The sequence below is a fragment of the Bactrocera latifrons genome, unplaced genomic scaffold, assembly GCF_001853355.1.
Source record: "Bactrocera latifrons isolate USDA-ARS-PBARC rearing strain unplaced genomic scaffold, ASM185335v1 scaffold_139, whole genome shotgun sequence".
NCBI lineage: Eukaryota > Metazoa > Arthropoda > Insecta > Diptera > Tephritidae > Bactrocera > Bactrocera latifrons.
Window position 1 is genome coordinate 809,231 of NW_017534841.1, and position 15,581 is coordinate 824,811.

General features: G+C 36.4%; 2 protein-coding genes across 2 annotated transcripts in view; one reads left to right on the forward strand and one right to left on the reverse strand.

Annotated features, from left to right (window-relative positions):
• Positions 1-14,678, reverse strand: part of LOC108965334 (trafficking protein particle complex subunit 11) — a 32,006-nt gene extending 17,328 nt beyond the window's left edge. Inside the window, exons 1-12 of the mRNA XM_018927674.1 lie at positions 14,536-14,678; positions 14,230-14,473; positions 14,012-14,171; positions 13,768-13,951; positions 13,314-13,544; positions 13,085-13,224; positions 12,855-13,027; positions 12,655-12,788; positions 12,384-12,591; positions 11,647-11,837; positions 11,143-11,568; positions 10,902-11,056 (exon numbers count right to left, since the gene is read on the reverse strand). Coding sequence (XP_018783219.1) covers positions 10,902-11,056; positions 11,143-11,568; positions 11,647-11,837; positions 12,384-12,591; positions 12,655-12,788; positions 12,855-13,027; positions 13,085-13,224; positions 13,314-13,544; positions 13,768-13,951; positions 14,012-14,171; positions 14,230-14,473; positions 14,536-14,678 — 2,389 coding nt within the window. The remainder of the gene's footprint in view (positions 1-10,901; positions 11,057-11,142; positions 11,569-11,646; positions 11,838-12,383; positions 12,592-12,654; positions 12,789-12,854; positions 13,028-13,084; positions 13,225-13,313; positions 13,545-13,767; positions 13,952-14,011; positions 14,172-14,229; positions 14,474-14,535) is intronic.
• Positions 5,920-6,723, forward strand: LOC108965311 (trypsin beta-like). The gene has a single exon (XM_018927632.1). It carries the CDS (start codon positions 5,920-5,922, stop codon positions 6,721-6,723), a length of 804 nt encoding a protein of 267 aa, XP_018783177.1.
• Positions 14,679-15,581: the final 903 nt, after the last annotated feature.

Below are 15,581 nucleotides of genomic sequence, written 5' to 3' on the forward strand. Positions count from 1 at the left end.
GTGACTTATAGAGTTTGGTTTTTGTTTGTCGAGAGAGGACTTTGCTTCTCAATTGCCTACTCAGTCCGAAGTAGCACCTGTTGGCAAGAGTTATCCTGCATTGGATTTCTGGGCTAACATTGTTGGTGGTGTTTACGCTGGTTCCAAGATAGACGAAATTATCTACAACTTCAAAGCTATGACTGTCAAGAGTGACGTGAGTGCCAAGTCGCGAGTGCGACGACTGTTTGTTTGATGACAGGAGATATTTTGTCTTGCCCTCGTTCACTGCCAGACCCATTTGTGTTGCTTCCTTGTCCAGTCTGGAGAAAGCAGAACTAACGGCGCTGGTGTTGAGCCCGATGACATCAATATCATAAATTTCACTTTCGAGATGGTAGAGGTTAAAAGTAAAATTGTTCATTTCAATCAGGCATTGACAACATTTAAGTTACAGATGAGATTGCAGCCACTGAAGACGAAAACTATGAATGGCACAAACTTGATAACGAATACATTCAATGGGATAAGGAACTTGGCTGCTTTGTAAGCATGTCCGAGGATGATATTGTTGCGGACGTATTGGCTGTCAATTAAAATTCATTTGAAAATGAGGAAGTGTTCACGAAATCTGATACTTGCATTAAACACCGCTCAACGAAAGAGATTTTGCAAAATTTAGACCGCTACATGTCTATTTTTTTGCATTACAATATAGATCCCTTAGAGCCCTTTGAAGACATTGAAAATTTAATCCAAGAAAGTTGAGAAAAACAAAAGTGCCAGAAAAAAAGTAACTTCTGACAATTTTCAAATGAAATGAATTGAATGAATTCCCGACTGCCAAAGTAATAGGAATAGTGCCATAAAAAGTATGATTACATATATTAAAAGAATGTCTGGCATTACTAAGAATTTCACCGAAACTTTATTTATAATTCTGATGACTGATGGGTACCGAAATTTTTTCATATAAGTCATGTATGAACTGAAAAACTGAGCGAGAACCCAGCGATGCACTCAAAAATCCGAACGTCGATTTCGATAAACCCTACGGATGTATAAGGTGTGTATGTATAAAAGCACTACGCGCCCTCGGGAACGCATTCAGTTGTGCCAGTGACTTACTATGCGCACTGTGTGGAGGACCTCAGTGTGAAGGCGCTGCGCGTACACGCGGACACCATTAATTTGGGCGACACTGGAGTGGTGAGAACGATCAAGAACGCGCTGGTTTCAAAAACATACAATGCGGCGACACTAAATTATGATGTAGCGGTGTTGATACTCTCCTCTGCCATACCGAGTGCATCGGTGATAACATTGCATAAGAGCGCGGTGGCTGTCGGTACGAGTTGCTTGGTTATTGGTCATGGTTACACCAAAGAAAACGGCGTCGTCTCACGACAATTGCAAGAGATCCAAGTGCCTGTCGTGAGGCTTAAAATATATGCGTAAGCAGGAAGTGGAGCAGAATTGTATGTTTTTGCCATAAGTACTGTTATTGTTGACAATACTGTTATTGCTTGACAATAATCGATATACTTATTATACATACAGTGGTAGACAAGACAGGGGGTGTACCCTTTGTCAACTCTGGAGACGTTATGCTGTTCCAAGCTTCTAATATGCGCTCTTTGAGTATAGCAGAGCTAGAAATCTGGTGCTTTCTAATTTTACGCTCCAAAATTTCCCAGACATGTTAGTAATATTCAAATCTGGACTTTGAGGTGGAGTGATTAATTGCCTTGGAGCGTAATAAAGCAACCAGTCCTTAACAATTTGCGCCGTATGCTTCGGATCGTTATCTTGTTGAAAGATCCAACCGGAACCGAGCCCCAAATTTGAAACCGAAGGTCCGAAGGTTTCAAATTATGTTCCAACAGACACTTACACTTAAAACGATCCATTTTACCTTCAATAAAGGCTAACTTTCCAACTCCAGAGGTCGCAACGGCTCCCCATACCATTACGCTGCCGCCACCGTGTTTCACAGTTGACACTAAGTTCTTCGGTTCTAGCGCAGCGTTATTTTTTCTCTAAACTCTAGCTCTTCCATCGCTACCAAAAATGTTGAATTTAGATTCATCCGTAAATAAAATTTTTTCCCAAAAATCCATCCGCTTGTCTTTGTGTTTTTTGGCGAATTCTAAACGAAGTTTCCGGTTTTTTCAGAAATAAATGGTTTCTTCCGTAGTGTTCTACTGTGGAACCCATTTTCGTTTAGAGTTCTTTGTATTGTTCTTAGATGGATACTCTTTTGTGACGTACTTGCTATGTGTTCGGCTAATTTTGGAGCTTTTACTTTTGGATTTTTTCCTACTTCTTTGAGGATCAGACTGACGTCTCTACGAGATAGTTTTCTTGGGCGGCCACTGCGTGGTTTATTTTCGGTGGAACCACTATTTTCGAAGTTTTTTACGATTGTTTGTACTGTCGCTCGACTGAAGTTTAAAATTTTAGAAATTTCACCGTATGATTTTTTTTCCTTTGCTTTATCACCAAATTTCTTACATCAATTGATATTTCTTTTCGCGGAGCCATTATACCTATTCAAGTGTTCAAACCACAACTGAATTCAATAAATACTAAACAGTAAACATAATGAAATGAAAGAAAAAGGTAACGGTACGTTATCATAACAATCACAAAGTATGAGCATCGTACTGTATGTAGACTTTTGTCAACGTAATTTTTGGGTTTTTCTTCCATAAATTTGTTGCTTTATTTTAAATAATGATTTTTTTTAGTTTATTGTTATTAGATTAAATATTAGAATAAACCTGTACCAATAAATTTTTTTTAAAAACATTTTGTATTCTTATATCAATAAAAATAGAAGGTGTATGTAGACTTTTGTCCGCCATTGTATGTATGCATTATAAAACGTTTAGTATGCTGGAAATAAAGCACTTATCAGCTAAGGCTTGACTTCTAACAAAGGAAATGGAGTTCTTCGAAACTACCGACTTTTTGGAGCCATTGTTAATTGGTGTTTAAAATTACGATATCACAGTCGTAGGACTGTTCCATGACATGTCATTGTTCAGAAAGTACGCCGTAGTGCGCCTTGTGATGGAGCAAAGGGGTTGAGCAGTTATGACTAAATCTTTTGAGTCGGCTTCAGGTAGCGTGTCAAATAAAAAAGTTTATAACGGGTGATCCAAGTAGTTATTTTTATCAATAACAGATTACGCGTGTGTAGTGTCAAGCTGTCACGTTACTTTTTGTTCAGTATTGCTTTGCATTTCATCATGGAAATACTTACGCTTGAACAAAGTTTAAAAATCGTTCAACTTTATTTCGAAAATTCACGTTCTGTAAAGAATGTTTTTCCCACGCTTTGCTCAAATTATGATCATTATAATCAGCTTACTGATATTCGAAACACCATCACTTATATTTGTTGAGACCCAGCATTCATTATACGATAATATTCGACCGAAAAGACCACGTTCAGCACGCACTGATGTAAATATAACAGTCGCAGCTGAGAGTGTGTATGAAGGCGGTGGAGGATCGATTCGGCGTCGTTCGCAACTATTCGGACTGACGTTTAGAACGACTTGTCGCATTTTACGTCGTGAAAGTCGTTGATAGCTTATAAACTACAGCTTTAACAGTTTTTGCAAGGTGAACGACCTTCCTAAGTGTAATCGCTTCACTGTATGTGCTCTTGAAAAGTTCCAAGATGATCCGACGTTTTTGAGCAGAATTTTGCGTAGTTGTCGCATTTGGGAAACGGTTTGTTTTGGTTTTTAGCTTAAAACATTCTTTCTGTTAATTTACCTAATTTAATATTAGTTTTAGTATAGATTATTTGAACAGTTGCTTCCTATGTACTTCCAGCAGGCGATTATTTCCGCACCTAACGCAATTTAAGGAAACTTGGGCTGCTAGTCAATCAGAGTCAACGCAAAGCACTACAATGTTGCGCACGCATTCGAAATTAGTAGTTTCTGCTTTCATGTTTATGTGGTTATGCCACAGAACAACATTAGCAGCTGGTGTAACTCTTCGGCTTGTTGGTGGTCAAACTACGACCATTGCAAGCGCACCATATATGGTGCAAATCCGTTACAATGGTAACTTTCATTGTGGTGGCACTTTGATATCGACAACTCACGTCCTGACAGCTGCACATTGTATCAAAGGCAGGAGACTCGCTGGCTTCGTCATACATGCAAATACCACTAGTTTATCACAGGCGGGTATAACAAGCCGCGTCTCAAGAGCGTTCGTACCGCGTATATTCACGACAGCAAATAAAAGAATGGATGTGGCTGTATTGAGGTTAGCCGCAGCTATCAATGGCACCTTTGCACAACCCATTGGCCTGTGCAATACTCGATTGACTGCTGGACGTAGACTGCAAATCTTTGGCTGGGGTACATCTTCGGAAAATAGTAATAGTGCATCGAATGTTTTGCGTAGAATAACTGTACCGGTTATACGAAAAGCGAGATGCAGAAGACAATATAGGAGACTTCAAACTCTGACAAGGACCATGTTTTGTGCTGGTGTTCCTGGGACCAGAGACTCATGCTCGGGTGACTCTGGTGGCCCGGCGATATTCAATGGACGTGTGTGCGGCATTGTCTCGTTTGGTAACGGCTGTGGACGTCGAAACTATCCCGGTATCTATACGAGTGTGCCGATGGTGCGGAGATTTATCAACCGTGCATTGGCACAATAATGCCAATATCTATTTTAAATTGTTTTGTTTACCGCAATAAATATTTAACCGAATTCTTAGTTGGAAAAAGTTGATGAGCGTATGTTTTACTTGTTGTTTATAATGTCTGCTTTGTTGAGGAATTACAGCTGCAGTTTTGTTTAAGCATGAAGTTCAGGGGCAAGTATAGTATGAAGTACAACGTGTGCACTGCTCGATGACCAAAAAAGCATTATATTAATTCCTGGTTTAATAAGTGTATAAACAAGGGAAATTGCTGCATTTGGGATGATGAGCAACCTGAAGAGATTTAAGAGCTGCCATTTCATCAAAAAAAAAAAATAAATAAATAAAATAAAATAAATAAAATAAAAAAATTAATAAAAATAAAAAACGTTTTGGAGTGGTTTGGGAGCCGGTGGAATCAAAGGTCCATATTTCTTCAAAAATAATGTCCGTGAGAACGTTACCATCAACCTCGTGATCTCGCCGATACTTGGTTTCAACAAGACGGCGCCACGTGCTACATAGATTTATTATTGGGCCGGTTGATTGGCCACCAAGATCATGTGATATCACACTCTTGGACTTTTTCATGAGGGAATATGTAAAGTCTAAAGTCTATGCGGACAATCTCGCTTCGATTCAGGCCTTGCAGGTTTTTGAAATTACCTTTTTCGTTCTCGGATATATCGTTTTCTACCACTTTTAACAAGAGTTCGTACAGATCCATCATCTTCAATACTTTAGAGTAGTGGTCAGCAAACTGAGATATTCAAATAATTTATATTTAACATTTTAATTCTGATTTTACTATTGATAAATAAATTATAAATACAAAATTTTTGAAAAAATTTTAATTTCAATTTCCGGAGTTAATTTAAAAATATCGGAACCTTATTTATTTAAATTTTCGAATGTGTAGCAGTTAATGCACTACACGGCCGCTGAACGAACGAGATAATTTATAAAGAGAAACCCCCTTTTAGTTGTAGTAATATAAATATACAGCAATAGACAATTTAAATTGGTATAATTTTATAAACTCGCTAAGTAAATATATTTAATATGGTTGGATTGCTCAACACGTGTCTCTAATAGCATTACAATACAAAGGATCGGAAAACTTCCATTCATAAAAATCACGAAATAATACTTTGCTGTTATTATATGCATATTCAATAGTACTTGCTTTTAAAGTGACATTTACAGGCTATTTACTAGCAGCCAACGACCGAATACAAATTTCTACACGGATTTGAAAAATGTATTTCGCGCTGCATAGACGTTTTCCGCATATTGAAGGATTTATTCTGGTATTTTTGCAAATTATTTCAAACAGTGCAGCGCACACATTCTCCACACTATTGGATGGGAAAATAGTTGGTGGCCAGCCGACTACTATCGGCGAGGTGCCATATTTGCTGAATTTGCGGCGTAGTGGTCAATTCATTTGCGGCAGTTCACTGGTAACGCAACGCTGTGTACTCACCGCGGCGCACTGTGTGAAAAATGTGCCAGCGGCGGATTTAACGGTGCACGCAGGCGCCAGCCGACTATCCGAAATTGGTGTTATGCGTCAGGTGGAGCAGCACTTTGTATCGCCATTCTATTCAACCTCAACACTAGATATGGATGTGGCTATATTGAAATTGAACGAGCCGTTGAGTGGACCAAACATTTCCACAATTAGTTTGTGTAATAAACAGCCTGCCAGTGAGGAGTTTGTGAAAATAAGTGGTTGGGGTATAACCAGTGAATATAACAATCAACCACCGGATCAAGTGCGTACGACATTTGTACGTGTTGTTGCCAAGAGTGATTGTATGCAGGCATATTTGGGTAAGGCTTTGTTAACCAGTACGATGTTCTGTGCCACCATACCGGGTGCACGGGACTCATGCTCTGGTGATTCTGGTGGACCGGTCGTGTATGATGGACGAGTATGTGGTATTGTCTCTTGGGGTTTCGGTTGTGCACGCAAAGAGTATCCTGGTGTTTATACCAATGTGGCTAGTCGACGTGTAAATGCTTTTGTGAAACAACTGTTAATGTTACACTGCCAATAAATTGAAGTTTCGAAATATAATATTCGTACGAACATATTTATGTATCTACGTGTTTCACCGAATAAAATTTATTTGCAATATTACCAAACATTTGTGATTTTGTCGACATTCTTTTCTTAAATTTCGGCGAACCAAAGCGTATTTCCGTTAACTATCATTTCAATACATGTTCAAAATTTATGTGATTTTCAATCTGTCACAGCTGTTGCAATACATTCAATTTTAGCTACTTACATATAGATGTCGCGGCTGTTATTATACTTTGTTCCTACGGAGCGTTTGTTACCGGTTGCAACTCACATATTCATTTGCAATGCCAATATTTCAGGCAAAATTTCTTCTTTTAAATATATTTTGTACTATTAATTATGGTTTTAGCCATTACTTTTAGACTTTTATTATTCGTATGCCTTCGTTAGCCATCGGTAATTGAGTAAATTACGCATAGAAAAGATTTGCTAAACACTGATTACCGATTATTTTGACTGATATTTAAATGAAAATATATCACAAAATTGTAGATTAAAGAAAATACTAAATTTAAAAACACATTTGTGTGATATAATCAAAATGTTCAACAATTTAACACTCACAGCTCCGAAACATAATCGGAACTGTTCAAAAGGCGGCGGAAGTTTTACATAACAGAGGGTTACCTTTGCGGTGTAAAGTTGTTCATACAAGATAATAGTAATAATAAGCTCTATAATTATAGTCTAATATTTTTAACGGAATACATTTTTAATTACAAGATTGTATATATTCTAGACACACACACTTTTATTTAAAAAATATTATAAATATATAAAATTTGTATAAAAATGCACATATGTAAATATATTTATATTTTCGATTTGCTTTGATGGTTTGTTTTGGTCTTTTATTTGAATTTAGCGATTTTTTTAGCATTAACACGCAATTTGAAAAATGGTTTTCACATTAATGAATCATTTAACAAATATTTTAAATATTAATTTTAAATTATAAAAAAAACAATTCTGCTTCAAGACTATTAAAATTTATTTCAAAGGAAATGCAACTCTAATTACAGTTAGCTATGGCTACCTTGCATTGGCTGCAGTTAGTTTCCGTTGGCGCGAGTGAAAACGTTTAGACTATTTTTTGACAATTAAAATAAAATTTTGTTAATTTCTGTTAAATGTTATTTTAAGTGCGGTTTATATCTAAATGTATTGATAATATTGAGTGATTTGCATTGAAAGCAAATATATTATATAATTAATCCAGGGGTTATTTGTGTGTGTCTATGAAAGCAAAATTGCTGAGTGGTGATCGGTGAAACAAGTGAGCAAAAGAAAAGAGGTGTGGGTGTTTGTGAAAAAAAATATAAAAATTTTGTTATAATCATTAACTTAGGATAAGCAAACAATGTGAAAATAATTACAGGTGAGTGCATTTAATTTAATAAGTAACTAAATTAAGATTCGAAACTGCAGATCGCTTGCTCAGTGCTAAGTGCATATGTGCACAAAACAATCAGAAGTAATGAAAGCTTGAGGACTTAACATAGTTCTAGCAGATGGCGATCTTGAGAGCTAGCGATTTGGTTATTCACAGTTTGGACAAATATGGGATAAATATGAGACCAATTAGAAGACAAACAACTGCATATAAAACCAAAGTCCCTATTTTTATATTCTGTTTTCTATTTTGCAACATAATCAAATTCTTTCTTTTATGTGAGGAAAACGGATATGTAACATCATACCTAGCTAGGTTACTGTAGAAGCCTTTGAAAATGGTACAAAGTGGAACATAAAAAAATCCTACTAGGTTGGAATTCATTTGAAAAATATAAAATAATAAAAATGAAAGGAAACATAATTTATCGGCGATCTGAGGCCGGCAGAGTTCTGCCGCTACAACCACCAACAACCTCAGGGCTATTGTATTTCATTTTCCAAATTTCATTTTTACTTAAATTGTCATCGAGGTAGTATATGAAGCGATTTTTACACGAGGTCAGCTGTTTCAAAAAGTTGTTGCTAATATTTTTTTCTTTATTTGGACATGCGTAGGTAAATCAATAGTTTTTTTTTCATTGTTTGAGCAAGCGTGAGTAATTAAATATTTGAGGTACAGACTTGTACAATATTTCAATATTAAAAAGTGTTAAAGTCTAATTTTTAACAAGCAAATATGTAACTTAATAATTTAGTACATAAAGAATATTTCATTTAACTTTTATTGTTTTCAACGTTTACTTAAAGAGTGGTGAATGAAAAAGAACTATGACATCGTTTGAAAAATATAAAAATATCTTATTTGAATTGTTTTTACAACGTTCTAAGGAATTATTTAATTGGAGTAAATATTAGATATTGTCTAGCAAATATTTAGCTATCTTTTTTAAATCAAAAAGAGCTTTGTATTGTCAAAAACAGTTGTTTGATTGCTAAACTTTATAGCTTAAAACATTCGCTTTCTTAATTTTCGTAATTTAATGTAAACGTAGTTTTTAGTTCCTACTTCCAGTAGGCGATTATTTCCGCACCTAACGCAATTTAAGGAAACTTCGGCTGCTAGTCAATCAGAGTCAACGCAAAGCACTACAATGTCGCGCACGCACTTGAAGTTAGTAATTTCTGCTTTCATGTTTATGTGGTTATGCCACAGAACAACATTAGCAACTGATGCAACTCTTCGGCTTGTTGGTGGTCAAACTACGACCATTGCACGCGCACCATATATGGTGCAAATCCGTTACAATGGCAACTTCGAATGTGGTGGCACTTTGATATCGACAACTCACGTCCTGACAGCTGCACGTTGTATCAGAGGCAGGAGACGCGCTGGCTTCGTTATACATGCAAATACCACTAGGTTATCACAGGTGGGTATAACACGCCGCGTCTCAAGAGCGTTCGTACCGCGTATATTCACGAGAGTAAATAACAGAATGGACGTGGCTGTATTGAGGTTAGCCGCAGCTATCAATGGCACCTTTGCACAACCCATTGGCCTGTGCAATACTCGGTTAATTGCTGGACGAAGACTTCAAATCTTTGGCTGGGGTACGTCTTCGGAAAATAGTAATCGTGCATCGAATGTTTTGCGTAGAATAACTGTACCGGTTATACGAAAAGCGAGATGCAGAAGACAATATAGGCGACTTCAAACTCTGACAAGGTCCATGTTTTGTGCTGGTGTTCCTGGGACCAGAGACTCATGTTCGGGTGACACTGGTGGCCCGGCGATATTCAATGGACGTGTGTGCGGCATTGTCTCGTTTGGTAACGGCTGTGCACGTCGAAACTATCCTGGTATCTATACGAGTGTGCCGACGGTGCGGAGATTTATCAACCGTGCATTGGCACAATAATGCCAATATCTATTTTAAATTGTTTTGTTTACCGCAATAAATATTTAACCGAATTCTTAGTTGGAAAAAGTTGATGAGCGTATGTTTTACTTGTTGTTTATAATGTCTGCTTTGTTGAGGAATTACAGCTGTAGTTTTTTTAAAGTATGAAGTTCAGGGTCAAATATAATATCAAAGTGTGCTCTAGTTGATTAGTAAAAAGGAATTAAATTAAAAGTTGAGTTGAGTTAAGCATTTGTGTAAAATTTGAGTCAAACGATTTTTTTATCTTTAGAAAGTGGATTAATTTTAGGAAAGAAACAATGACAATTTGAATCGATTTAACCACGCATGTCTGTCCGTCTGTTTGCATACCATATAACCTAGTCTCTCAGAGCTAAAACTTTACAGATGACGTTTTCTTAACGAGAAGCTGTTCATTTGTCGAAACTTTCGATATCGGAGTAATATAACATATAGACGGTGAAGAATGAAATTTAAGTTCTTGTATGGAAAGCTTCTTTAATTGACGAGATATCTTCACGAAATTGTCGATATGAATCATTGTCCCAAGCAACTATAATTACAAGGCAATCGAACGAAACGATCGAAATCAACTCATCTTGTATGAAAATCTTTGTTATTTGTTAAGGGTAATGGAAGTTAACGTTTCTGGTTTTGGTTTTCGAATCAGTTTACTGTCTATCCTAGGTTTAATGCTAAGACTTTTTAGTAATTACTTTTACATTTTACTATATAGGTTAGAATTTTTTATTTTGAGTTAAACATTTAAATGTTGTATATCAAAAATAGATGTCATTATACTCTCTTTTCATCATCATCATTCATCACTTACCTTGATTACGCAAAGTATTCGGCACGCTTATGTTGAGACTGACATTTTGCAGGAAAACATTATACGGATTATTTATCGTCGTCGCTATCGGATAGTATTCGTTCACTAGCATTTGCGTTTCTTTGTCTACATTGCATTGCGTATTCAAATGGAATCTAAAAAAAAATTGCAAGCCATTTAAAAAAAAAATAAATAAATAAATACGGAAAATTACAATTTTCCGGCTTGTGATACAACTTACGTGGGAGTAATGTAACACACTTGATTAATTTCAATATTATCATCCAGATCTCTGCTACGACTGTAATGACGAAATGGATGGCGTGCAAAAAATGCTGATTTTGTTAAATGTACAGTCAATTTTTCCGAACCCATTTGTGCTTCAATGCGTGCCACACGCAATTGCGTGTTTTCCAAAAATTGATACGCCTCGGTATAGAAATGCACTTGATAGTACAGATGCGGTTCTAGTTTCAAGTTCGGATCGAAGTGCTGTATTACAATTTCCGGTTGTTGTTGTTGCTGCTCGTTATGCTTTTTATTTGCATGCATTTCGCTCAAACTCTGGAATGATTTACATTTACTAGCTGGCAATCGGTAAAAGTGTGTGCCATCTGTCAGTATGATGACACAGTGCCGTATTTTGATAGGTACATCGGTGAGCAGCCTAAATGGAGTAAATTGTTTGGCATTAATTTAATTTAATTTTTATTATTTTTTTCAAATCAATATTTCACCAACTTACTTAATAATTAGTTGCACGTTGATGGTATCGTCATTCCTCAACTCCAAATGATTGAAAGTGGCATACATTTCCATAAGCTTGGTGAGCTTATCCATATCGATTGTAATGGGCGACTTTGCAGCTACAAATGCATTGTCCCAACGCTCTATAATTTCAGGTGCGCTTTGACCTTGCGAGATGGGCGCTGCGCCCTACACGAAAATAAACAAAAACAAGAAAAAATGTTAACTTGCACCCAAGCAATAATACCATACACCAATAAATAAACAATGATCGTTTAATTTGTATGGCAACTATGTGATATAATGGTTCGACAAAGATTCATGCGATATTCTGTGAACATATTTCCTCAAACAAAAAGGTTTCTATACAAAGACTTGATTTTGATTGCACAGTTTGTATGGCAGCTATGTGCTATAGTAGACCGATATGAAAAATTTTAATGAATATACTAGCATTGTCTTGTCTAAATTCCGACAATTGAACAACTTCTTGGGGAGAAAAGAACATATTCAAAATTTCAGATCGATATCTCAAGAATTGAGGGTTTAGTTCGCATATATACAGGCTGACGGACAAACTGATATGGGTAAATCGACTCGGCGAGTCAAGTTGATATTAGAAGGTGTCCGACGTTTGCAGCTGTGTGTTATAAACTTCGTGGCAAGCTAAATATATCCTGATCAGGCTAAAATTATTTGCAAAAATATAATTTAATTTACAATATGAATACTCACTTGAAAAACTTTCCATAGATTCTCAAGCACAACTATTCGTTCGCTTTGTTCGCAATTAACGCGCAGCGCTAAAGCTTCAATACTGCAAGCTATAAAGTCAGTTATGGAAGCTGTTAAGAAGGCGCAACGTAATGTCTTCAACAAAACATCTGAGAATATAGAGGACCACTGTTCGCGTCGATAATCTGTCAGCATGACTGAGTAAAGTCTGCAAATATATTGATTAAATTATATCGTAGGCGTTCAATTATTTGAAATTTATAGTACTGACGTTAATGCATTGGCATGATCGCCACTTTTGTAATACTCTTCGGCCATCTCAATTGCGAGTTTGTTGCGAAAGCGTGGACATTTGTAAATTTTGAATTGTGCACGTGCTAAGCTAAGTAAATTTATTATTGCGTTCTGTAATTATAATCAAATGTTGTTATTTGTTCGTATTTTTGGCAAATTTATGGTTATTGTGCTCACCGCGTGGTTGAATGATTTTTCGTTCTCACGTATCAGCAAATTCGTTTGTTGCTCTGAGATGGGGTCGCCAGTTTTGACAGCACGTATACCAAAGAATTCCGTGTATAATGCTAGCGAGTTATTATTTTGTACGCCGGTTGGTGTATTGGGATCAGTGGGGCTTAGTAACATAGCTAAAAGAAATTTAATGCAATTTTTTGGAGCTTGATTTATGCAATTGGCTTATTCACCGCTACTTTCAAGAAATGCTTCTTTGCGCTTTTTGGTATATTCTGCCGCTTTATTGTAGTAAATGCCAGGATTTTGAGTTTGCAACGCAGGTAAACCATTTTTAATCGCCTCGCAAAACAGTTCCGCAAATACACTATGTCTAAAAGGGAGAAATGAAATTAGTGCATAATAAAAATTCCATTAAAATATTATACATATTTTTATTGCTTCTAAAAGCAGTCGACTTACTGCGTACTGAGCCAGGCATAGTGTTCGAATATTAAGTCCTTAAAGCCTACACGATTTCTATATTTCTCTATATGACTTATAAAATGATTGATTGCATCACGCGGCACCTTCAACTTAAACATTAACCGACATAGTTTATAATTCAGGAACCCGGCTATAGTTTTCATTTCAAGGCAATTAGTGTCGGTTATACGTATCTCATCGAGCGTAGCGTAAGCCTGAGTGTAATGCCTGAAATACATTTATAATTAATAATTACGTTTCTTTTAAAATAATTATTATTTTGAGTATATGCAGACGGACAGACATGACCAAATCGACTTTGCTCAACAAACTGAAGATTTATATATACATTTTTATTTATTTTCTTCTCGGTGTTACTTAATTCTTCACGATGTTCAGCCTTAAGGGCTGATGTGTGCTTATGTAATAAACAAAAAAAAAAAACGCTTACTTCAGTGCGGTACTAAAATCCTGTCTTATTTCCGCAACAAAACCTAATTTGAACTGATGGCGAATCTTAAGTGTTGTATGCGCCACAGTTAAATGATCACGATGACCACGCACACGCTTAGACATAAGCGCATAGTAGGATTGAGCCATGTCAAGGAACGCAGATTCCAGGCGTAGTGTGTAACCTGTGTAAAATAGAGAATTTTTGTCTAAATTAAACACATTTAGTCTTTTGCTTGACGCACCCATTAAATGCTCCGTATGCGGCAGGATAAATAACATTTTGCTATTGATACCGCAAGCTGTGGTTAAACTGGCGGCACGTTCAGAAGCTAGTAAATCTTCACCCGGCGGTAGCGGTGAAGACTTTTGCAATAACACCAGACATAAGCGCGTATTTCGTTCCTATAACACAAGTATATTGAATTTAGTACTATTCAATAATCACTGATGTAATTCATACCTGCAGTGCGCTTTTAAGGCTTTGTATTGTAGACGCACATTGGACCTGCTTCTCAGACCATTGTGGATCGTTCCACTCCATATCTTGGAATAACACAACTACCGCAGGCAGTACATGCAAATGCTTTAGCATCCAATTTCTTTTAAGTATACCTTTTGGTTGGTACCAGTCGTAGGAAGCACGTTTCGGCTTAGCCACGGGAAATTCGTAACCCGGTGGCAGTAGCTTAAACTGCACGGTAGCTCTAGAAGTATAATAAAACAAAAGTTAAATTTGATTATATTTAAAATATAACAATTTGCTTACCTGTCAGCTTTTCTATTGGTGCTAAACGCATCCCATATAGCTTTGTGTATGACATTGTGCGTCGCGTCCAGTCCACAGAAACCAATTAGCGGTTGTGGTGCAACCAATAGCTCTGACGGCAGGACAGTAACATCGACTGACATGTTTATTGATAACTAAGCTGAAGCTATAAATCTATCCAAACTGAAGCAGAGTTGGTGGCACACTGTTGTTAAGAGTACGTAGGAAAACCCAGTAAGATTTTATTGGAAAAACTAGAAGAGCGATTTCTAAATTGTTGGTCATTCAGTGAGACTATAACAGCATTGCGTAGCAAGTTATCGCGTTTGCTCTACACATATATATTCAATTTAGTAAAATCTAAGTTTGTTCACATACAACCTACAACACTTTTATATTGGAATTAATCGAAAATGAGTTGCACTCCCACAAAACTACTATAATAGAAAAAACTCGCTTAGAAATTGTGACGGAAACAATTTGATTTGACGTCTCATCTGACGTTAACAAAATAAACAGCTGATGTGGTACGTTGCCAGACTGGTTTGCAAAGCTATGACGGTATTTCAGCGAAAATCAATTGGTGGATTTGTAATGAGCGCGTGGAAAGATAAGGGACAAGTTGAATCAACTTGGCCAAACACGATTTTAGATATTGGTACATGTATCTAATAATTAAAAAAAAAATATATATATATAAAAATTAATAAAACTAACTAGTCTTCACTTGTTGTTGTTAACATTGCATATTACAAGCCATGATTATATGTATATCAGACAATTTTTCGTTTATGTGATCTTGTTAGTTGTTTTCTTCGGTTAGAAGTTTTAATGTTCATAATTCTCTCAGCTTTTCTGTTTCTAAACTTTTTATTTTGTAAAAAATAATATCTCCTTATTACAGAACATGAACCAGTGCGGAGCTTTCGGTAGTGCTGTTAGAAAGCTTAAAGCTTTTATACGTGCTTTAGCATATACCATGCAAGCCATGTCTGACTTTTTATAAAGCGTTTTCAAAGAGGGTTGTTTATGTGTATTTGCATAGT

Bases quoted from the DNA above. Each gene is read 5' to 3' on its own strand.
- LOC108965311 (XM_018927632.1), top strand. From the start codon at position 5,920: ATGTATTTCGCGCTGCATAGACGTTTTCCGCATATTGAAGGATTTATT.